Source organism: Limulus polyphemus, unplaced genomic scaffold, assembly GCF_000517525.1.
Source record: "Limulus polyphemus unplaced genomic scaffold, Limulus_polyphemus-2.1.2 Scaffold1120, whole genome shotgun sequence".
In the NCBI taxonomy this organism is placed as follows: domain Eukaryota; kingdom Metazoa; phylum Arthropoda; class Merostomata; order Xiphosura; family Limulidae; genus Limulus; species Limulus polyphemus.
The window spans coordinates 22,262-47,685 of NW_013666730.1; the positions used below are offsets into that span (position 1 = coordinate 22,262).

Below are 25,424 nucleotides of genomic sequence, written 5' to 3' on the forward strand. Positions count from 1 at the left end.
TACTTTGTTGATCAGAGTGATGACAAAACATTTGGTAACTTCCTTCTTATTGAAAACTTGTTCAATGTTGTCAATAATAAATTTTTTTAAGTACTTTATGCATTTATGGTTAATCTTATATCAAAGACCAATAAGATTATTACCAATGTATTATTTGTTTAAAAACTTTATAAATCAACAACAAAATTAACATTTTGTGTCTGGTAAGACAGTTTTAAATGATGTCTACGTTTATTTTAAAAACGATTTGAGTGTTTCGAGACTAAATTTATTTTTAGAGTAGCCCCATTTTAAATAAATAATGAACATATACTGAACAAACTATTATACCATTAATATAAGAAAGAAAAACTGATACCTGATTCATAGATCCCAGACTAGAGGTTGAGGAAGGGGGAACTCCTGGTCGCTGAGGGATCTGATTATTTTGTTGGTCCACAAAAGAACCAGCTGGAGTTGGGAATACATTCCCTGTGGTTGAAGCAGGGGTTGCTGACATACTGCTGGTCACACTACCTTCAAAACAAGAGAATTACCCTTATGAAGCTCTCTAATGAACAAGTTAAACTATAAATTACTTTATTCTATACATCTCAGTTTGTAAATATTTAAAGTCTGTGATATGAAATAACCTTATATCTTTATCTTTTAAAATAAAAACAACATATACAGGACTTGTATTACATGATTCTATATCTATTTTTATATAATAATAGATACTGTTTCACTAGATTTCTTTAGTTATGAATATTCTTTTAATTTATTGATATGTTTTCATTTCAGTGTTTGAAAAAAATGTTGAAAGAAGAGATGGAAATTAGCTGCTAGAATAGAGGTGTTTGGAACTGTAGCTAAACTACAGCATAAACTCCAGAAGACTTTTAACAAACACCGTTTTCTATATGGCAAATAGCTTATTTCATTAAAAACAATCTGTTAACACTCAATCTATCAAACATGCCAAAAGTGCAGAATATAAAAAAAATTTCTTCATATATCTAAAAACATTTTTATATAGAAATATTTTCTGGTACAATCAATTCCATCACAGAAGCATCGATAGAGTCTGAAGTGAGAAAACTGCAGTACACACTTCATTAAGATTACAAAAAAACTCAAGCTCTGCATAAATTTCATCCTTGTGATTAATGAACCAGAGTTTGGGGATGTGTAGTCCCTGATGAAATATACCATGACATCACATATCCTAAATTGTTCGTTTCAGATTAGGCCAAATTTTAAAAAGGTTAATAAGCATAGTTGTCAAATTATCAGAACGACATGCAATATCTACCAAGACAGCATGAACTGAGCTCCTTTCATATGTAGTCTCTGGAGGTGTCATTGTGGAACAATTTTTCTCTTCTGAAAATACAATCAATCACTGTGCCAAACACGCATTCTTTTCTGGATATTGCTTTCTACTGTTGCATTTGTAGTTCAAATTTATAAGTTACACATTTTTCCTACTCTTGTAAAAGTATTTTATCCTACTGGTGCTGGTACCAGAATAAACTGATTATTATTGAGTTTGATTAGATTTTTTAATTCAAATTGAATCCCAATATTAAATATTTTTACAGTTTTAAAACATAATTCTTTATATATATCCTTTATAATTTTTGTTTCTAAATATTATCTATATGATTAAAGGAGTAATATGTTTGCGTGTGTTGGAAGCTTTTTAAACTCCATTAATCTATGCAAAAATGGAATTAGGAATAGGGAAGTATGGACAATGTCACCATATGCATAAGGGAGGAGTAGGTGCAGATAGTACCATGCATTTTAAAGGGAAAAGTATCTGTACAATGGATCTGTCATCCGTCAGACCGCAGTGTTTGCGTGCTAAAGATTTGTTTGTGGAATTCTTCATTTGTTTATACGCATAGAGTACCAGTACCAGTGCCCTGGTGGGTTTTAATATTTATCCCTGATACCTAGGTTTTGAAGGCATTACTAGATCTGGTGTCTCTTATAATTTGATTGATTTGTAATTTTTGATCAGACCATTTGGCTCAAAGTGTCTCTTTTGTACTAGAGGTGTTTGTTGAGTATCATGTATTGTGGAATAGGCTGAACCTTGCAGTTAGAGATGCTCCATATGACCATCACATTTGTTCAGAACTCTATGTACCTAACTTCACATGCGAGCAGTCTAGGAAGGTCACTTAACTGTTTTAAGTACTTTAAATACAGAGCATTGCCTATACATCTTATGAACTCTGTGCTTTCAAATACAAAACAACTTTTTGTACACGAAGAATGTTTTCCACCAGTGAATATTATTACTACTGTTTTTTGACTAACTTTATAAGCATTTAGCTTGTCCTGGATTTGAAGTTTTTATGATCTTTGTGATGATGATCTTGACAATCTACTCTGCTCCAAACTCCTCTAAATCAAAATGAACCTTTTATAAAAGTCCAGATATAAGGGGTTAAATAGATTTTTAATCTTAATTATTTCATTCAAAAAATCTTTCCATATCCTTAGCTCTGTAAAATGCATAAGACACTTCAAAAATTTGTAAAATTTGAGTATTATTTTACAATAAACAGTGTTGATTACATACCAATTTATATATATCATTTGACTAGGTTATTGTTATCTTCTGAAATTTCTAAATTTTTACATCCCGTACAGAAACTATTACAAAGACACAAAACATTGTGTATATAGCTTTTAATCTTTTGAGAAGATGTGAGTGAAACAAACTTATTAAAATCTCCTGAAATGCTTTCTTAGAAATATATTTTGTTACTTATACGTAAAAAAAACAACAACCCATAACACTCATGTACCTATGCAACCAGCAAAATCAGGCTACAAACTCCAATTACTCAACAGACACACCATTAAATATAATATCTTAAAATATACTGGTAACACTTACGTCAATGTCACTTTTATAAACCTATGCTTTTAAAATATATTTACAAAACTGAAAATGACAACTCAGTATGCATTTTTAAAAAAATATTCAGGAAGGAATTCATAACACATTTGATACCAATGTTATAAATTTTTTGAGATAAATTTCAAAATTAAAAGTAAACAATAAAAATTTAGTTTTTAATTTATGATAATAATACAGTAAAATAAATAACAGAATACTCTACAAAATTTTTACAAAAAAATAAGAGTAAGATATTTGTAGGAAAACTTGAAATCTCTACTAAATCCTTTCAAGTTTGGTAAATGTGAAAGTATTATCAAAATATTCATTTTAATTTATTCATGCATCATACAAGTTAATAAAGAACTTTTTACCAGCTAAAGCAGGTTGTTTGAATCCAGTGCTTTCACGAGGGTTTGGTGGAGAGCTTGTTGCAGGTCGTTTCTGTCCTGCAGTTTGGGGACTTCTTGGAGCTGGCACAGATGCTGGACTCTCTGCATTCTGTTTAGATTCCAATGAAGTTGGACTGAGAGGATGTTCTATGATTACAAAAAAAAACTGAATGTTTATGGACATATGACTTAGTTTGTTAGCATAACTCTACAAATTTGAGAAAACTTGACATGTGGGAATATGACTAAGATTAAGTTTATAACAGGGAATAAAGTTGGAAAACAAGATAACCTTCAATATTAACAAGCTTGCTACAAAACTATTCATTGAGCATCCTACTTGATAAGTATAAAAAATAGAGAGAGAAAATTCAGGTTGAATTACATTATAATTCAAATACATAGTTTGCAAATCAAATGAGAAACTACCCATTTTAATATACTATACACTATATTACCTGAAGTGTATGACTACTTCTATAAAAGCAGTGAAGTTGTGATGCAGCTATGTAAATGTGCTTGGTAATTATGTAGTATTTCAAGTGACATGTATAAAGAGCGATCAGAAATGTCTATGAAACAGCCCTTAGTATCATGTTGAAATGACAAGAGCTAATTAAGTTCTAAAAAGGAACAGTGATTGGATGCCACTTGTCAGAAAAGTCTAACAGACAGATTTCATCAATTCTGGATATGCCTATAAATACTAGGCAAACTTTGAAAATGTGAGGTAAGGCTATGTTCGTAACTTTCCCAGCCCAGATTGACCAGAGGTTCTTCCAGTTGACTGGGACATAGTTGGCATAAAACTGTGCATAGAGGGCTGCATAAACAGGGTTTCTATGGTTTTGCTGCAGTCCACTAACCTATTATCACAGTGACCAACTAAGTGAAGCATGTAGGGGGTGCACTGGATGCCAAACATGAGGCCTAAACATGTGGAACAGATTCATAATTTGTGGTACTCACACATCTAATGAGCATGTGTGGCTGTGGTGACAACCATAGGGATGCTATGACATTGATTATGTGGTACTGACAGTAAAGGGGTCAGGTGACTCCATCATGATGTGGGTATGTTTCTGCTGTTATGGACTTGATTGTCATCAAGAGAAATCTTACTGCTGAAAAATAGCTGGTAGTTTTACAGAAACAGACCTTTGCTCTTTCAACAACATATGGTTCCCTGCCACACTGGTTTTCAGATAATGTCTTGAGCCAGCTGGCATGGTCAGCTCTGGCTTGAATCGTATCAAGGCACTTTGGGATGTCCTAGAGAGTCGACTCCAGGTTTACAGGTAGAATGGCAAGATATTCTGCAAGTAGTATACCAGGAACTTGTTGTGTTAGTCAAAAGGGTGCAGGCAGTCAGCAAAGCCAAAGGAAGTCTGCCAACCTAATATTAATCATGTACTCTGTATACCAAACACAACTGGCATCTGGGTGACTTTACACTTTTAACCACAGTGTATGTAATAAAGCAATGTTATTTTACAGTTAAGGATAATAGTATATTAGTACTTACCTGTTCATGAAAGAATAAAGTGTTGAGAAGTTAGCTATTAAGCGTATGAAAATGTTTACTTCTAGCAAAGCTTTGCTACAAGTACATTTTTCATATTCTTAAAAACCTACAGACCAAGGTTACAAAACAATTTCACATGAAAACTAAAATACAATGATATATAGCCATTAAATAAAAAAAACAAAAAATAACTGATACTTCTTTTCACATAAGTCATTTCCTTATCTTACTTCTAGTGCCCAAAATAAATTCAATAGAATACATTTTTCTAATTTTTCCTTTCAGATAGTCAGAATATCTACAGAATCATTCCAATTCTCATGAGCTTTCTATTTCCACCAAACAACACTTGTACCAACCTCCACCAAACATTTTGAAAATTAGGTGTTCTCAGAACAATTCTGAGCATGTTTGGGGCACAAAAAATGAATAGTTTCAGGTGCACTGTATCCTGTGAAAAATCCACTGTTTCTTCTCAGTAAAGGAGATATCTATTCTGGTTCATCACCCATGAAGAATAAATAGTCGATCATCATATTCAATAAGCTAGTAAATAACCCTATTTTCACTCTCACAAAATCAGCCAAGTTTTTGCTTAAACTTGAAAATTCTCAGCTTTCAGAATAAACGTATTTCATTTAGCTGCACACATTTTCATCTCAAAGATATTTCATTTGTTTACATCATGACAAGTGGCTAGAATACCTCTGTGCAGCTGTCAAAATGTGACTGATCGGCTCAGTGATGAAATAAATCCAACAGTGTTTTCATCCAAATTTCATAGCTCATTTTAGGGTAAATGGCTCGACATATCTAATAAATACATTGACACATGAAAAGAGGGTGGTCTACTGATTATGTTTTTGAAGTTCTTGATTGTATTTATCCTAATAATTGAAATACATTTTTTGCTAATTATAGAAGATTCTGGCATGTCCCAAGACCTCATATGAAATACTTTTTGTAATTTTGGTTCACTGAATTCCAGAAATAACAATATAATGAAAGGGAGATGAGCTGGTAAATTTATTTCTTCATTAAGTCATTCAAAATGACAAAGTATGGACAACAAGGGATCATTTGGTTTTTCATGGTTATACACACACACACACACACACACTTGAGAAAAGTAAAAAACTTTGATCACCTTCATACATTCCTGTTAAAGTAACTTAAACTTGTGTCATCTCATCCTGTTGTCTTTGTAATACAGCACATAGAAATAAGGTGCCTTAATCATATCGATTCTACAAATAATCTTGTATATGCTTGCAACCCTATCTTACCTACATTTATTACTAATTGAAATTCAGAATGTACCAAGCTTCTACACTTGTATGTGTGTTTACTTTCCCCAGTGAACATGGAAAGAGTTTATTATTATGTATAGCTAAAATTGGCATAGTCTTGCACACTGATTAATGTATGAAATAAACTAAAGAATTACCTTCTTGTGAACTTCATAATTACTACATTAACACCAACCATGTACTAGACCATTAGCACAACCAGACAGACAGACAGTTGATTACATGGCTGATGAAATAACTGAGATTATGCAAGCAAATGATGTTGCAAGATTCCTTAGTGTTTAGCAGATAATGTGTGTGTATTTTTTGGGGGGGTTCAGAGGGCAAAGCTCTGAACTGAAGTTGAATTTTGAGCATTTTCAAGACAAAAAGTTAAATCTTAAGCATTTTAGGACAGCTAAACCTTGTTTTTGGAGCAACATTAAAGTTAAAAACTTGTTGCAAAATGATTATTTTCTATATTTCCCATATATATTAATACAAGAAATTATAAAAAATGATCAAATGAAAAACTATGTATTATGTTTCGATTATCAATGGGAGATTTGAGCACATTGTCCCCTATGGGTGTGAGCCCGTTACACTATTCCCTTGAATAAGGCCCACCCAAGAGTTAGACATGACAGAAAATTTTAACAACAGAGCAAGCTTGACCTGATTTCATTTATTGTTATGAGATTTTACTTACTGTATGCAGAATAGAACCTATTAATTGTATATAATATTTAAACAAAACAATAGGGGACTACGTATACACACACACTTCTCTACTTTTGTAGAACATCCATCATAAAATACCAATGATCAGTCATGAAAAATTGGCATTTTTTTAAATTAGAAGAGGATCTAAATATATAATCTCTATGGGAATCATCTTTTTTTTTCATTATTTTATATGAACTTGCTGCATTGTGTTTAATATTTATCTTTGTATTATAACACTGAAGTAAGAAAACATCAGAAATTCTCTCCATAATTTCACATACAAATAATTTATTCAATTACAAACTTTAATAGCTGGTTTCCAAATTTTAATGAAGTATCTCCTCTTGCTTTGCAAATAGTGATCAGCATTTTGATAAGTTACCTCAAGTGTTTCAGAAAGTCACTAAAAACTCTGTAAAGTGACCTTCAAACTTCTTTCTTAAATCCTATCTCAGAACAACTTGCCCCAAAAAAATCATTTAAAATCCATTACATAATCAAGATAAATGTAACACTAGAATAGGGTAAATGAATTGATTAATATTCTGACCATTGACAGGATAAGTGTGTTAAAAATAGCATGTGGAAAACTGACGCTAATGCTGATTAATGTCACGAAAAAGTTGGTAGGAGTTTATTTAAATGTAAGTTAGTGATGAAGTTATTAATTGTATAAACCTAGCAGATGCTTTTCAAAAAGTAGCCATATCTGGATGCATATTTTACCAGGGAAAAGCTCTGGCCCCCAGGGCATTTTGACAATAATATACTCTTATCGCAAAACCTTCTTTTAAGTGACTTTATAAAGATGAAGATATGTATCACAATTGGGATGGAATGCAGAGATACTTTAAAAATTGTCCAAGTTCTCATCTTGTAAACCTGTTTTCACTGACATCCAGAAAAAGGAGATGCAATTATGTATGTCTTTGAAACAATAGTGAAAATTTAATGGGGTTTCACCATGCATTGCCCTAAACATGAAATAATAAACAAGGGTTTTCCCCCTAGGCTCTACCAGTAAAGAATCTGTGCTTATTGTTGACAGAATAACCAAGACTTGGATCTTTAATGACAACAACATCTGTGTGTATATTGAGAAAGTAGTTGAGCTTTTCGAATCTCTCATTAAATAGATTACCACCCTTTTTTTTGCATGTTTTGAATGACATTAAAAAGCATTTGACAGCTAAGTTACATATTCATCCAGTCACCAACTCTAAAGAGAAGGTAATTGTCAATGCCCTTTAAAAGTGTAAGGAACTTGCACTTCACCCAGTTATAGGGTTCCATAAATTTCTAAAATATTAGTAATCAGTTAAGTTTTCTACAGCCAGCTGAAATTCAGACAGAGTCGTGTATTACATGGATTCTCACCAATCAAGAAGATTTGCTCTTCTTTAAGCAAGGCTCATAGGATCTGCATCAGACAGCTTGTCACTTGTGACCATAGATGTGCATAGTATTCTTACCTCCAAAAACCACTTGTCAACAGCTTTTTGTGGTTGGTAATCTTACAGTGAAGGACTATGTTTGAGTTGTTGCATCAAGAAAGATTATGGGAAAATAAGTACAAAAACAATCATTTGAAATTGAGAAATTAAAAGTAAATTGCTTTGTTAATAATAAATAATGTAGTTGATTTTATATAGAATTTTATTTTACATTTAAATATTTGTTGCATAATACAGTGAAGCAATGCAAATAACAACTGGTACAATGCTGAGTAGCTTCAATGATAAACATTGCAAGTTGTAGCATCTACAGTTTGTGTAGGGCATCTTAATTCTACTAGAATTGCCTTAGATTTGTGGAAAATAGTAGCCTGCTGTTGCTGGCTAACAGCTAGCTTTTTGTTGATCATTTAGTCATTTTAAATACAGCTTGTGATTAGTCAGGAAGTCAGACTAATCCGTGTGACGAGCACCTGGCTTAAAGATTTATAAATTGTTAGACATTTGAAATATTGTTTAGTTTTTTTCTTTTTTAGTTCAAAAAATGTGCAACAGCTTACTTGTGCATGAATATAGTATTTCTAATTGCTAGACTATGTTTCTAGAGCTCTGTTCAATTCACAAGACATTTAAAAATACTTTGGATCCTGGGTATACGAGACTGGCTTGGGACAAACAAGGAAATCTGTGGGTCAGACTTTTTATAGGAATGTAGAAATGAGGACTCAAAAGAGCTAGAGAGATATTATTCACTCTGTTGGGATGAAAAAGTACTTGTGTACTGTCTCCATTGAGCAAAGCAACTGTTGTAGTCCTCAGCCTACATCTTCTGTAGCAATACTTCAGTACCCTAAGATGCACATCAGAACTTACTTCAAAGAGAACTGGCATGCTGATGCATATAAAATGATTTCAAGCTTTTCAAGAGCTAGCATTTTCAGAGGAGACTGCAACATTCAAATAAGATAAGGAGGACCCTGATAAGATTGAGAATAAAACTGAGTAGATGAGTAAGAATGCGAATAATACCAAAAAAAGTGAATAGAAAAGAACTGTGTCACGAACATAACAAAAGCTATGCACTCAAAAATAGCTTTCTAAGTGATAGCAAAATATATATATATATATATATCCTTTTTTTTTGTTTTTAATATGTTTTAACAGTTTGTTTAGTACAAACAAAATCATAAGTCAGTGCCTTTATTTAACATATGCAACTAAAATGAGAAAATTGAAGTGGTATAGTTTGCAGGGCTATAAATCAATTGTTGTTATATTTAGTTTTTTTATCTTACTGTTGTAAATATTAACAAGGTAAATATTTGCACTTTTATAAAGTATTAAATACTCTATTTAGAGCAATGTGTGTTTTACAAAATTTCAATAGCAGTTCAGTAAATATTTGAATGCTATTAATTGTTTCTCCATTAAACATGCAAACAATACAGTTTTTCTATAGTCACAGGTAAGCTAGGAAGTATAAACTTCTAGAATTAGTATTATTATCAATAATATGAGCTTTGGCTTTTTGAAATCAACATTTTCACATCAATATGTGTGAGGGAAAATAGTACCATATTCACAGAATGATAAGTTACTAATAATAAAACAGTTTCTATTCAATTGCCTTTTTGTCAGTTAGACAGGGCAAGGTAGCATATTCAAAATGTAGACCATGAAAAAGGAGGTTTTATAGCTCATTTTTATCAATTAAACTTTTCTTTTTTATCAGTGAAACCCCTCAGTTTTTGTGTGTTAAAGAAATTCATTTGTTTTTATATGAACTGTTGAACTTTTAAGTCATAAAATGTATGCTATGAAAACTTGAAATCATCACTGTTGTGACCTTCCAGCTCATCTGAATAATATGCATATTAAACCTATATAATTAAGCAACAATATCTTTTGTATGTTCTAATTAAAAATTCATTTTGCCTTTTATAGGTATTCTCAATATTTTTCTATACATGCCATTTCCGATAGAATTAAACAGTTTAAAATAATGTCAATTTTCAAAATACTGCATTTTATATAACATGGAGACTATGTTACAGATTGTTAGGCTAGAGGAGCTGTGTTTTGCAAGCTAAATCATTTGTAATTGTGTTATTGTAAAACCACATCATCTTTAAAGTTTTATGCACAAAAACTTTAGAACTGCAATCAATACATCATTAATTGTATTATTTTATTGGTAGATGTGAAATTATATATATATCTATTCCCAATCAAAGTAATGTGTGTGTTTTAACAATAATGCACCAGCTCAAACCAAATTTATTACAGCTAGGAAATCACAACATGTACGAAGATATATTTGGTCTATTAATTGTTTTTAGGTGGCAGGAGTTGTGTTTGACAAAATATTGATCAATGTAAGGTTGCTAATTGTGAATGATCAGATAGATCTCAATACCTAAACATTCTTACGTGTGTAGTATATTATTCTATAATTTCTGAATTTCCGTGACAGTCTCTTTACCTCAACTGTTGTCTATATTTGTCTATAAATATAGGTTATCACATTAACTGATTTTGTTCTTTTGTAAAGTATGATTATTTTTAATATTTTTATGTTTAATGAATCCTTGTATTCATACATGTATTTAGATTGTAACAAACTAGAGGTATTTATGAGGTAAGAACCCCATTTTTATTTAAGTAATTGGTTTATGAAAACATCATGTAATTTTTATGATTTTTGTACTTGTATAATAATAATGTAGGAGTAAACACTGATAACCATCTTTAGAAATTAAATTATTGCCTCTATTATTTATTAGCACCAAATTATAATTGGAAGAATAAGTTTGAACATTATTCAAACTTTACTAAACCTTAATTTTATTGGTTATGAAATGAAAGCGTATATATTTCCTATATTATCATTAATACTTATTTCATTATTTTTCAGTTGGTAAAACATCACTCATAACTAGATTTATGTATGACACTTTCGACAACAGCTACCAAGTAAGTTTGAGTATTGAACTTTTTCATAGATTCAATATTTTTTCTAAAGGGCTTTTCTATTAATCATTTTAATTTCACTGTTATTAACTGCAATGTGTTAACTGAAAAAAATTTTAAGTATAGTTTTCATTATATCTTACATCACATTTCTTTATTCTATTAGCAGATCAGATTTTACTAAGCTTATTAAAATATGTACAGAGTTGCAAAGTAATCAAGGATTTCCTAAACCTGTGGAAATGTTATGTATTTAGTCTTGTGATTGTCCTGTCTACCATGTTAGTATATTTTGATACAAATTTTTAAGAATATAAAAGTTGCTGCTGTTATTTCAAATGTGTGGTACTAAAAACTCCCTACTTTTTGTCAGTTGGTAAGGTCTCTTTTTTTTTTTTTTTTTCCCCCTAAAATACCGTAAATGTTTATATTTAATTATAATTAGTGTACAATGAGCTACTGCATTTTCCATACCACAAAACATTTCACATAAACACTTGTCACATTTTTATTCACATTTGAATTTTATCATTAATTGTTAGAGACTTTGAATCAAGAATTCCCCTCCTTTCAAAGATTTAGAGTAGTGTAATGAAGACAGTCCTGCTTTCTGATAACCTGTATGTGTTTTAAAGACAAAACTGAAAAGTTTCTTTGTGTTAGCTTTCAATACCGGGAACAATTATATGCTTTATTTTCTTGAAGAAACGAACAAATTATCAAGTTTTATATTTTGCTTCAAATAAAAATAACTTAACATCAAACATGATTAATTTCAAATTAATAGTTTTGTAAATAGATGTTATGTTGCATTCTCATGTTTCACTTTTCTTTGAATATAATGACTAATGTAAGAGAAACTTGTCATGATTTTTATGTTGCACAGAAATGTTCATATATGTGTGAACATTGTACAAAAAATGATGACAATAATCTTTTAGTGATAGAGTTGAAAATATTTACAGAGGTGTGGTTATTAATTAAATTATTGTCTGTTTAGGTTCAACATTGTACTAAAAAAACAGTGAAAACTTGTGGAATTTTATTTTTATCACAGATTGTAATGTAACTTAGAGAAATTATGCCATATGAAAATTTAGGCAGTATGTCTGGTCACAGATTTAATAATGCCAAATTAGGCTTTATTCATTCAAGTTTCATACACAAGAGAATCAAATATTTTAATTCTAAGATAAACATTTAGTTTTCACCTAGTCTAGAAGGTAGGTGATACTAAAAATAAGAAATTATTTAAAATAATCTGTAAGAATAATAATATTTTTATTTCAATTAACCATCTACCAATTTCAATATATGTAATTTTTCTTCATGACCATGTGAATTTTGTAATAAGCTGGAATGTCAGTTTGCTGCAGATTCACAGATTTCCAAATTTTTCTTCATAATCTGGGTCATTTACTGCAATTTGTGTAAATCCAGTTTAAATATATAGGGGAAAGGGATCAGCCTATGCTATCATAATGTTCCACATGATCACGATGTTTTGTAAACAGAGGTCTGACATATAATTACAATGCTACTCTCTCTCATTGGGTGCTCTCCACATAACATTCAACTGCACAAGAGCTGTACCGTATAGCTATGGCCACCTCCATCATGTCCATGTGAAGACAGCAAATTGTCAGGTAAAGTTAAAATAGAATCCTTCAAAATCCATCTTTATAATTTGCCATCCAAATTTTCTTTTTCCTCCAACAACTGCTGTAATATCTCTTCTTGTTTATTTTCTTTCTCCTCCAACCACTGCTGTAGTCTGTCTTGTTTACTTTGCTGTTGGAGCTGCCATTGTTGTAGGTTTTCTTGTAACTGCTGTTGTCTTTCCTCTTGTTTCTTTTCTTTTTCTTCCAACAACTGTTGTAATCTCTCTTTTTGTTTCTTTTCTCGTTCTTCTTGTTTCTTTTCTTGTTTATTTTGTTGTTCGAGCTGACACTGTTGCAGGTTTTCTTGCAACTGCTGTCGTCTCTCTTCTTGTTTCTTTTGCTGCTCTTGTATTGCTGCCATCAAGTCTTTCCACTTCTGACACCAATTTGTTACGTCTCCGTTTGTTAATTGATTTTCCGTAAGTTCGTTCCGACGAAACTTTAGCGACACAAGTCCTTACTTAATAAAACTGGTTTATTCTTTCTGAATATAACTTTACCGATACACTCAACTTCAACAATCGCGATGAAACAAACGCTATAACAACGAACGTGCTCAATAATACTCTCTGACTGCAGATCAGTTACTCACTGTCTACACACACATTGTCACGTCACGCTGTGACCATCTTATATATGCCATACTCCCCCCCCCCCAATCTAGTAAATGCTAGAGCACTACCGAAGGAACGGGATAGTTCTAGAAACGTGGCGTGACACTAGTCATGTGACCTCGCTGACGCAACAGTAGTAAATGTTAACCTACCAGAGATTTTACGATTTATTATACTGTCCACATAGGTATAGTAATAAATGTTTTGGTGGCAGGAGTGCTAACTCCAAAAGATAAATATTTCTCCCTGAGAGGTTCGTTTATAGTAGCCTGTTTTAATTTCATTTTTACAATTATCTTTAGTTACAAACATTTACCTTCCCATAACTGGCTTCAGATGGTTAATATATATTGTATTTCATGTGGGAGTTGATGAACTTAATAAACCATGTTTGGTCTTAAGTTGTTTTCTTTATTCCGCTATGAGGCTTTAATATAAAGGTTAAATCTAACGTAGGGTGTATCCTTACCAATCAGGGGTCCTAGTTCTTCAGACACTTCTCTTACCCAGATAGATTTTACCATTCCAACGTAAATTTTGACCAAACGCCAAATGGGCGAGCTTCTTTTGTGCATAAGAGATTGGAGAGAAAAATACCACCAAGCGTTTGTTTGAGAAGTAGTTTCGGGGACTTGTCCCCAAAAATATATTTCTTAAATCTAGAAGCAATTTTATTCAATTTACTACCTTCTGGCGGGGCAAGTTCAATGGTATATTCTGGAAGATTTTAAAGAAATTACTTTTCAGCATGATGAATTTGTAACGGGAAGTGTTTTTAAGTAACATATTCTTTAAGAAATATATGCTGTATCCTGTTCTGAGTTAGTTATTCTAAGAAACAATGAGTGAACGCAAAGAAAAATTTGGGCTATAAATAATATGTGAAACACACACACATTAGCCACATCCAGTACCGACGAATCCTTTAGGTTAAGAAAACACTGTGTTGGTTATAAGGATTCATCATAATTCCATTATCAACTCATGTATACATATAAAGGCTTTAACGTTCTATACTAAAATGCGTGTTTTAAATTGTCACTTTTACCTGTTACTTAAGATTTTTAAAAAAATCGTCCATTAGAGCCTAAAGCGTCTTAGCCTCTCTTCCCACATCAAGTCTAAGCAATATAATTCCAGTCAAAGATTTCTTCGTTTGTCTTTTATGTGCGTCATTTTTTTTTTTTTTTGGCTTTGTTGGCTGAATAGTTTTTATATGTGTATATATGTATAATATATATTACATATATATATAATCACAGGAATTCTAAAATGGGTAGTTGTTTAGTAACGTTTTAATTTTATAGTTTATTATCAATTCTAATCAAAATATCTAATTGTTTGATATTTGTGGTATCAAACAGTTCCAGCGAGTAAAAAAAAAGTAATAAAAGATTTTTCTTAGGTTTTAAGAATAAATCATTTTGACATAAAATCTTTATTAAACACAAAGCTACACAATGGGCTATCTGTATTGTGCCCACCGTGGGTATCAAGACTCGGTTTTTAGCGTTATAAGCCTTAAGATTTAGAGCTAAGTCACTGGAGGAAGAAGGAGAGGGGTAATTTAAAACTAATAATATAAGTAGAGCGATTAAGTCCTGACCTCTAACGGTGAGAGAAAACTCTTCTTCCATTAACTTAGAAAGTTTTGTCACTTTGAGGCTGACATATGCTATACAGTATATCGCTATGGTATAGGCTATGGGATTTATAGGCTGTGTCATTCGTTAACAGTAAAACTGAAATGTTGTAATACTGTACTACGGTTATCAAATAGGCTTAGGCCATAGTTTGAGCTTCCACTTGTGAAAAATGTCGATGTCTAGTGATTTTGGGGGCCCGCTTAGGAAATTCAAACTGGTGTTCTTAGGTGAACAAAGTGGTAAAGTAGGATTGTAACTTGTATTTCGCTTTACCTTAAGTTACAGTATCTTATTTTCAGGCACAGGTATTACTATCAGTATCACTCAGTAGTACTATTAGACATACAGGCTGAGAACCTGACGGTCTGACATTAACAAATCGTTTGAAATTTACTTTTTGTTTCTTTTCTCACTGATTTTTGCGAAAAATATGGTGATACTGACACACCCTTCCACGGTATTAATTATCGTTACTAGTATTGCTATTAGCAGATTACATTGCACTTGTAATCAGCCCATTATGATGTATAGTAATTTCAATAACTAATTTAGTTAAAGTATTTAGTAAAGTGGTAAATAGAACTTAAGGAAGTATGGGTTATAAAAACAAAATATGTTACTAAAGTTGCAATTCATGAGACATCAGGTTATAATTATAACCATTCTTAATCTTAACAAACAATTGAGTGTTAAATGAAGATATTATTATTATTATTAGAATAATTTTAGGTCTAATTATTTTTTGTAAGTCATGGTGTGACTAAGAAACAAGAAGAACGAGAAAAGAAACAAGAAAAGAGATTACAGCAGTGGCAAGAAAACCTCCATCAATGGCAGCTCGAACAGAAAAATAAACAAGAAAGATTACAGCAGTTGTTGGAGGAAAAAGAAAAGAAATAAGAAGAACGAGAAAAGAAACGAGAAGAGAGACTACAGCATTGGTTGGGGGAGAAAGAAAATAAACAAGAATAGAGACTACAGCAGTGGTTGGAGGAGAAAGAAAATGAACATGAAAAGAGACTACAGCAGTGGTTGGAGAAGAAAGAAAATAAACAAGAAGAAATTCTCCAACAGTTGAGAGAAAGCCAGAGTACACAAATAGAAAACATTAGTAAATTTCAAAGCGAATTAAATACATTAAATAACGATTTACTGTCTTTTACACAAGGAGGATATATATTAGCCATGGACCTAATCAGCCTCAGACAACGGGAAGCCCCTTCCAGACCCCGCAGCTAAACCCTAATGCAGACATCTTCAGTCCTGTTAGAAGTCACATCCCAGATATGAATGTCAGCAATAGGGGTGATCTAGTACAAAGGAAGCCACAGGAATTCGATGAGAAGGCACAGTGGGAAGCATATAGAACACAATTTGAGCTCCTGGCAGAAATGAATGGATGGACAGAGGAACAGAAAGCAGTATATCTGGCAACGAGATTGAAGGGACAACCACTGGAAATACTTGGACAGTTGTCAGCAGACGACAGGCTCAGCTATAGAGCACTGATAGCGGCTTTAGAACTCGGGTATGGAACCCAAAATCAGTCTGAAGTCTACAGTGCTAGGTTTAGGACGAGAGTCCGTGCTAAAGGGAAGACCCTGCAAGAGCTGGCACAGGATTTGGAAAGTATGGCACAAAAGGCCTACCCTAACTGTGCCACCTGATCTCCTCAAGTTGTTGCTGAGGGATCAGTTTGTAGATGCCTCGAACAGTCCACAACTGAAAATACAAGTAAAGCAAGCACACCCCTCTACTATGCAGGATGCAATGGCCAGAGCTCTTGAATTTGAATCCTACGTTAAGTTCAGCACAGAGGTACCAAGGTTGGTACAGTCATCAGGATTCAAGGCCAGAAAAGAGCAGATTTCAGAGAGGTTTGAGGGACTTTGCTGGGACTGTAACAAACCTCGGCACAAGAAAACTCAATGCTGGAAACTTCAATACAGGGAAAATGCCACAGCAGGAAAGGCTGCTACCCAGAAAGGTTGTTGGAACTGTGGAGAGCAAGGACATATGATGAGCCAGTGTAAGAAGAATACTACCAATAAGTCAGCCTTGAGGAATCCAGGAGTGGTTGGTGTTGAGGTACACCCACCAAACCCCATCGTGAAAGTCCCAACAGCTAGGTGTAAAATGCCAAGCACACATAGTGTCTACGTGACAGGAAAGCTGGATGGCCGAAGGTGCAACTTTGTCATAGATTCTGCGTCTCAGAAAACCCTTGTGAGTATCAAGATGCTGGATCACAAAGGAGTACCAGAAGCCATACTGAAGCTCTGTGGTGTGACAGGACATACTGCAAGGTTGTGGGGACCAGTGAGGGTAACTATTGAGCTCATAGGCATGAAGGACAGACACAAAGTATACTTGGCTGACATTGATGACCAATGCATATTAGGGTTGGACTACTTATTACCGAGGAAGTTTATAATTAATTTTGATAAAATAACGTTTGGGAACAACAAAGGCCAAATTCCGGTAACTGTTGAAAGAGAGGTTAAAATAAGTAGGTGCCATCAAGCTGAAGTCAAAGTGACTGAAGGAGTTAATGATGGTTAAGTGGAACCAGGTATAGATATTAAAGCAGAGCAGGAGAAAGATCAAGATTTGAAGCCAATAATAGATTTTCTAAAAGCAAGTGTTTTGCACACTGCTTGGGAGAAGGTGTCTATCTTAAGCCCTCTGACAAAGAACTATTGAGCACAATGGGACCTGTTGAAGCTTGAAGATGGTATTCTTGTCCAGAGATGGGAACTGTAGATGGGAAAGTGACGACCTGGCAAACAGTTATATCAAGAAAGTTAGGGGAAGTTGTGCTGCATCAATCCCATGATAGTTTAACAGGAGGACATCTCGGAGTTAAGAAGACATTGAGTCACCCACGACAGAGATTTTACTGGATAGGTATGAGGCAAGATGCGGAAGAATGGTGCTAAAAGGGGACCCAAGCATAAGAGACGTGCTCCAATGAAGTTATATCTAGTTGGCTCACCAATGGAAAGAGTAGCTTTTGACATTGCTGGTCCTTTGCCCCAAAATTGTGCTGGAAACAGGTACATTTGTGTGGTGATGGATTATTTCACCAAGTGGCCTGAGGCATATGCAATACCAAATCAGGAAGAAATCAGGAAGAAATTCGGTTATTAGTGATTTGGTATGCCATACGAACTGCATTTGGATCAAGGCTGTAACTTTGAATCAGCTGTGTTCCATGAATGCTGCAAGTTATTTGGCAAACATTTTGTAATAGCCACCAAGATGACTGGGATGTCTTACTCCCTCCGCTGTTGATGGCCTATAGAACAGCAGAGTATGAAGCCACTGGATACACTCCAGCAAAGCTGATGTTTGGTCGGGAACTTTGATTGCCAGTGGACCTGATAATAGGATGCCCACCTTACGAAAAGTTGCCTGAAAATGTGTCAGAGTTCGTGAAAGTGTTATCTGAAAGGATGGATGATATTCACCTTCAAGTGCGTTCAAACTTGAAAATGCTGATTCCATGAAGCTATGTTATGATAAGAGATCTACTGTAGTCAGCTTTGTACCAGGAGAGAAGGTGCGGTTGTATAATCCCAGAAAGAACAAGGGGAAGTCTTCTCCATGGGAAGGCCCATATGATATAGTGGATCGTATCTCAGACGTGACTTTCCGAATAAAATGTGGTTGGCGAGGTAAGCCAAAGGTGGTGCATGCCAACAGGCTTTGGCGTTATCACGGTCTAGGACATTTCAGTTGGAATGAAGTGAAGAACGGAACAAATGACGCTGCTGAAGACGTGTCACCTGAAAAAGCCACCGTTGAAGAAGAAACTCTACCCGGTTTTGAGAAGGGAAACAGTGAAGCCCTTAATCAAGTTACTACCACTGATGTGACTGTTACCGATAATAGGACAGTTCCTGATGGAGCAGATGAACCCCCACAAGACGGAGACCAGTATGGAAGAAGATATGTCCCGTAAAATTAAGAGACTTTGTTGAATTTTAATTTTGTGTTTGTAAATTCTGTACATTTAATTAAGTTATTGTTAATTATCTATTTGTTTAATGTAAGTGGCTATTGTTCAGGACGAACAATACTAGGGACAGTGTTACGGCAGCAGAAGTTGTGTGATGCTGGGAGCATGCACGCTGGAGTTTCTTGAAGGATCCTGAATTATCGAGTAACTCCACGAATATCCGAGTATTTTAATTTTGTGTTACGACAGCGGAAGTCACGTGATGCTGGTAACACGTCATGAGATTCTCAAAGGATCTTGACTTTTCCTGGCAACTTTAGTCTTTTCCAGGTGCCCTCTATTTGAGTATATAAGCCCGGCAAAAATTGCAGATAGATAGATATAGACAGATAATTGAGTCAAGCGATCGGTAGTGACTGTAAGTAAAGTGCGTGAATCATTGTGAATTATAGCGTGTGTATAAGTCATTGTGGAAATTCTGTGTATTGCAAAGTTGTATTGAGAAAGAATAAACTAGTTTTATTTAAGAAAGGACTTGTATCGCTGAAGTACCTCAGGAAGAATTTATACCAGAAATTAACAAACGACCAGAGACGTAACATTATTCAGACAGTGAAGTAATAGCCAGACAAGATAACTGGCCATCAAGATAATAGAACAGTAGTTGATCACATTTTGCACATTAACAGAAAATTTTATTCTTGAGAAATTAGAAATAGTAACATTTAGTATGTTATTGATATTTTCATTGTTAGGTTATCTTTTGGGAACAGTAACTTTCAAAGCATATTTGAGAATCCATAAATGTTATTAGATATTTAGAGACAGTTCAGTAATGTATTTTACCATGATAATTATTGATGGAAATTTATTTCGTGGAAGGTACTTAAAATATTATCAAGATTAGAAATTTTACATGGGAAGGTTTAGATGAGTCTAGAGCTGTATAATTAGCTGTGTGGGAATGTAGTAATTTTTTTAGCCACATGGTTAATGCAGGTTACATTTTTGAAAATAATAAAGAGAACTCAATTTTGCAGCATTTTTACACAAAATAGTTATTGTCAAAGTAACATTAACCCAAAGTATGAATCTTTCAAAAGGTTTCACTAGTTTTAAATATTAACTAACTTTGACATTTGATAGACAAACTGAAAAAGTAAGGTTTAAAAGCTAATTAAATATACATGATGAACTGCTCACCAAACAGGCTGCATACTAGAAATATAAGGCATTACAAGGTTCAAAATATTTCAAGAACTCCCTACTTAAGAGTCATTCAAATCATATTTGTAGTTTCATTCTCAAATACTAATTTCTTCTCATTTAATGACATTAAACTTTCAATTCTGACCAATTCTTCATGCTTGGTGGAAATAAACTTAGCTGTGCAACTGAGAGAAGAAATCATAAATTGAAGGAAGAGCATTTGTCAACAGCCAAATTGAGAAATGTCTTAAAAAGGTTAAAGCATGCGGTTTTAAATCATTATAAATAGCTTTTTACCAAAAAAACTAGTTGAATGTTAACAGTGCATTTTATTATAGTGGCAAAAATCTATTATTGGTAAAAATGTTTTGCTAAAAGATTTTGTAAAACATTAGTCTTAAAGAAATTGTAGGGTACATGTTGAATCTCTCATTTTTAAGGTGTTTTGTAATGGCATTCGAAAAGTTTAATTTTTTTCAGCAGTTGAAGCATTGTTGTGCTGTATTTCTGTTAATAGAAAATGTTTGCATATGGGCTCAAAGTTTTCTTCTAAATCTGTAAACACTAGTAGAGAACAGCCTGCTTCCTTAATTTTCATTTTGAAAAGAACTTGAAACGAGTAAGTTTTCTTATTTTTGGATCTTTCAGAAAACCAAAATATTTCACAATTGAGTGATCATACATAAGTTTTAAAAATTCCTTATTGCAAGCACTTAACATTCTGAAAGACACATACGATAGCAGCATACAAATTTACATATAGTAAGTTTTAACTCTCTCTCTATGGGCTTGGTCAATTCAACTGAGCATTTGACCCCAAATTGACTTTTAGAGCTTTCATACTATACTTTTAAATATGTTTGTGTATCATTTTTAATAAGCATTAAGAATCATTTATAGAAAAAAAATTAATTTTTAATGAAGTATTTTTATTCAAAATTTCGCCATGAATATATGGAGTCAAACTGTTGACTGCTCAGAGTGCAAAGTGGTTTTCATATTAAAATTCAAATTACTTTTCTTCATCAGAAAAATATCAGATTTCTTTTGTGTAATCTCTAAAACCTCCAAAATAAATTTCAAATAGTTTTTTTTCATTAAAAGTGTGTTTTATGTTATTTTCTCTACCCTAATTCGATATGAGGCTGGTAAATTTGACCCACCTCGTAACCATCAAAATAAATCTAAATTACCCTCAATTTCTTTCTATAATGACTTGAAATTGTAACATGAAACTACATTTGTCTATCCTAAATAGCTTTAAACTTGTAACAGTATACATCTGTTTATACTTAAATTTTGATTGTTTTATTGCCCTTTGAACCATGTGTAATTAATATTTGCATCATATAAGTTGTAAATCACTTGTTGAATATGTCATTCACATTATGCTGTCGAATTACAAAACACATGGGCTACTCATGAGTGTATGTACCTTAGGAAAAATATTATTATTTATTCTAACCTAAAAAGTTTCTCATTTTTACATTTTAGTTACTTTTATAATAATAAATAAAGAATACACATGAAAAAACAAGAAATAAAAAGTACCTGGGTCCTTTTTATTGCTTGACTGTTGATGAAACTCAACCCTACTTTTTTTTATCTTAATGGTTCTACTGCACTAAATAATGTTTTATATAATTAAATATTGCACCAAAGAACACAGAATAATAACATGAAAAAAGCAGATAATGTTCCAGAACTATCATAGTTTTTCTGGATTTCTAATTATACGACAAGAGCTGTTAAAAATTCAGCTATGCTCGTCGTTTGTGTTTCCCATGGGAATAAAGTTTGAACTTTCTGCAAAATAGACAAGTTTTCAAGCAGCTTTTTCATCTACATTGCACCTTTCCCATAATTGCCAGGTTTTTTTTTTTCTCTTGTCTCTCCAATTTCTTCAGATCCTTCCTATTTCACCAAATCCTTGTTCTACTCCTATGCCTGACCGTGTCCTTAATGAGTTTTTACACACTCTTGCATGTACTCCATTGGCTTTATGTTCCTTATACAATCTTTCTCTGAAGACACATTTCCTTCTTCTTCTCACCTATTGTCTTAATCATTTGGATGTATAATGCATCAGTGCTTCCCACATTCTTTCACTCTATACTCTTTTCTACCCCAACCAAATACATTGGCTGCTTGGAAAGGTAATTGTGTTTTCTTTCCCATTCCACCTTCTTCAGTTTCTCATCGCTATGCTCCTTCAGACCCAGTTAGTCTGTGTCCAGTTCGAAACCTCTCTTCACCCAGGGACCTCTCACCTTATACCCTTACTGGTTGGGTCCGCCAACTCCTCCAATTGGTGTGTTCTTCCCTGATACTTGCAGGCTCTTTTATATTTTGTTGCATCAGCTTTGTTATCTGTCTCGCTCTCTTGAGTCTCGTTTTTGGTGAGCATATAGATGACTTTGCACGTGTTCATCTCCCATTATCTTCATCATATTGCTGTATTGTCTCCTGCAGAATTTTGATTCTCTCCAGTCACTCTACACATTATCTTTGAGAATGTTAAGTACATTTTGTTTCCTTTTATATGAATCCCAGGGGTAACAGAAAGCACTCATTTACTCAGTTGCCTGATTCAGACTGTAACTTCCATGGAAAAAGCTGGCACCAGGAAAGTGACTTCCCACTTCTTTAGCTTGTACTTGCCAGCATTTAAAAATAGGGTTTCATGGGTCGCACATTGTACAGTCTCAATAAAGAACTTTTCCAACAGGTGTGTAATGGGGATCTGGGCACTTCTCCAGATCTTTCTAATGCAAATCCCCCCCTCCCTCTAAGTGAAGCCTGGGACAGGGGAGACCTTCTGCACTTAGTTCCTAGCCACTAGTGTGATGGACCTTTGCAGTCTTCCTTGGAACAAAAATACCCACTTTTTTAGTTTGTCTGCCAATCCCAAAGTTTAGGTTTCATATTTGTTAAGCAAGTACCATACCATGAGAATATAGTTTATCCATGTCTTATTTTTCAAATGATTTTTCTTCTTTATGAGTGAATCGAATAATATTAACCTTGCGGTTGGAATATATGCATATCTTAATTTTATTCGCATTTAGACTTGTACAGTGGGAGTGAGTAAGCCTCAGGTTATTCTTGAAAGGCAGTCCTAATTATGAACGTTAAAGCACTAACGATATGTTCAGAACAGTCCCTAAGTTCATCATTGACAGATGGTTTAGGATGTGTTTTTGTGTTAAGAGAAGGTTTATTATGCACTTCAGTAGCCTTGGAAGCGCTGAATCCTCTGTATGAGAAAATTGGTGGGTGAAAACGTTTGGATAAGTTCTACAACCCATCTGCACGTCCTGATATCAAGATGGTTAGTCTATAAGTGACAACAATTCAGACCTTAGTGAAGTCAATGTAGCAGGAATTTGTTTGTGCGTGGTATGTAAGGTGATGCTTACAACATAAGAGTACTGATGCATTACATTCGTTAATCTTAAGAGCAGAGTACACTTGTAGGTATAGTGTATAGTATGAAGGTGAAATGAAAATAAAAATTATGAATTTTATCAGGAAAAGTTCTTGAGGAAGCTTATTCCAATACAAGTCATAAATAACCAATCATATTCTTAAAAAGCCCGTTCACAACAGTAACAAAATCATAGTGCACCCTTATTTGCATCACCCCACCCTTCTAAAAATAATGACCATTCCATTCATATGATTGAAGGATTGGTCTAGCAATCTTCTTTTGGGTTTGGTGGTGAAATAAGCATCACTATAGAGTAATTAAAATATGAGCAGTGATTTATTGTTTCATGGGAAACAGAATAGATGAAGCTCCTGCAGTGATGAACAAAGGAATCTAAGGAGAAGTTTAGAAGATTTGGAAACAAAACACATGTCTTGTAATTTTTTTTAGTTTCTTTAGATGTTCTTTTCAGTCCTGAAAATGTTTTACTGTTTGATTATATCTGTTCAAAAGTTGCAGAAATTTTCTTCTTCTAAGACAAGATATCAGGTAAGTATAGCTATATTTATCAAGTATTGAGCATATGCAGTTAACGACAGTAAAATAAAACTGCATATACTAAATGCACAGACCTTCTACAACTCCATAAATCTTTACATTTTGGCTTGAAATACCCAGGTTTGTTGCGAAAGTGCAACCTCGGATAATTTGCTCACACAGAAATGAATCAAGAGTTTTAAGATTTTTTTACACTAGTTGCAGAGTTTTGATATTTTGGGTTATTTCATATTGCTTAGAAAACCAAGTAAGAGTACACAGACTCCTACTAGAAATCAATAACAACACATTGTTACATTACAAGAACATGTTTTTTTTCCATTTGGGAAAATTACAAGGATAATTTTTACATTAAACTTTATGTAATGTACATAGACTCCAATTAGAAATAAAAGATGACACATTGTTACATTAAAAAATATGGTTTGTTCAATTTCAGAAAATTACAAGGAGAATTTTTACATTAAACTTTATGTAATGTATAAAATTAATAATAAGTGATAATGGGATTTTACAAAACACAATCACCTACTACATGAGCTCAAAACACCTTCACTAATGGGAAAATACAATGCATTAATGACTCTTCAATCTTAAAAATAAACATATTGCGAGGTATTTTTAGTACTTATCTCATGCTTCACTACTAGCCAAGTTCAAAGTGTCCTGTACCATAAATTGTTACATTTATCCCACAGTGACATATTTCTCTCTTCACATGCTTTCCATTTATTACTGTTTTATGTCACTCCTTTATGAAAATTATATTTCATGTTAGTAATACTGGGAAACTTTACACAGAAAATACTTTGTTTTATTGAGCAGGACAAGTTTGTGTGTGTGTGTGTGTATATATATATATTGTTACGACAGCGGAAGTCATGTGTGAGGAGTTTCTCGATTGATCGTGAAGTTTTTGGGGGAGTCCTAGTGCATTCAAGACACCCTCTTCTTTAGTATATAAGCCTGGCAGAGAAGCCAGTGAGGAATGTATAGTTAAGCGAACAGTAGTTACGGCTTTTTGAGTAATAATAAAGTGTGTGTTTTATACTCGTAGAGAGTGAAGTTATCGAGATTGTGAATCGCTGTG

The 25,424-nt window shown here is 33.4% G+C and overlaps 1 protein-coding gene across 4 annotated transcripts in view; it reads right to left on the bottom strand.

Moving 5' to 3' along the window:
- The window catches only part of LOC106462218 (mediator of RNA polymerase II transcription subunit 25-like), a 50,314-nt gene that overhangs the window by 21,544 nt on the left and 3,346 nt on the right, over nucleotides 1-25,424 (bottom strand). For all 4 annotated transcript variants that reach the window (XM_022389417.1, XM_022389416.1, XM_022389414.1 and 1 more), the window contains exons 4-5: nucleotides 3,274-3,438; nucleotides 359-516 (exon numbers count right to left, since the gene is read on the bottom strand). In XM_022389417.1, coding sequence (XP_022245125.1) covers nucleotides 359-516; nucleotides 3,274-3,438 — 323 coding nt within the window. The remainder of the gene's footprint in view (nucleotides 1-358; nucleotides 517-3,273; nucleotides 3,439-25,424) is intronic.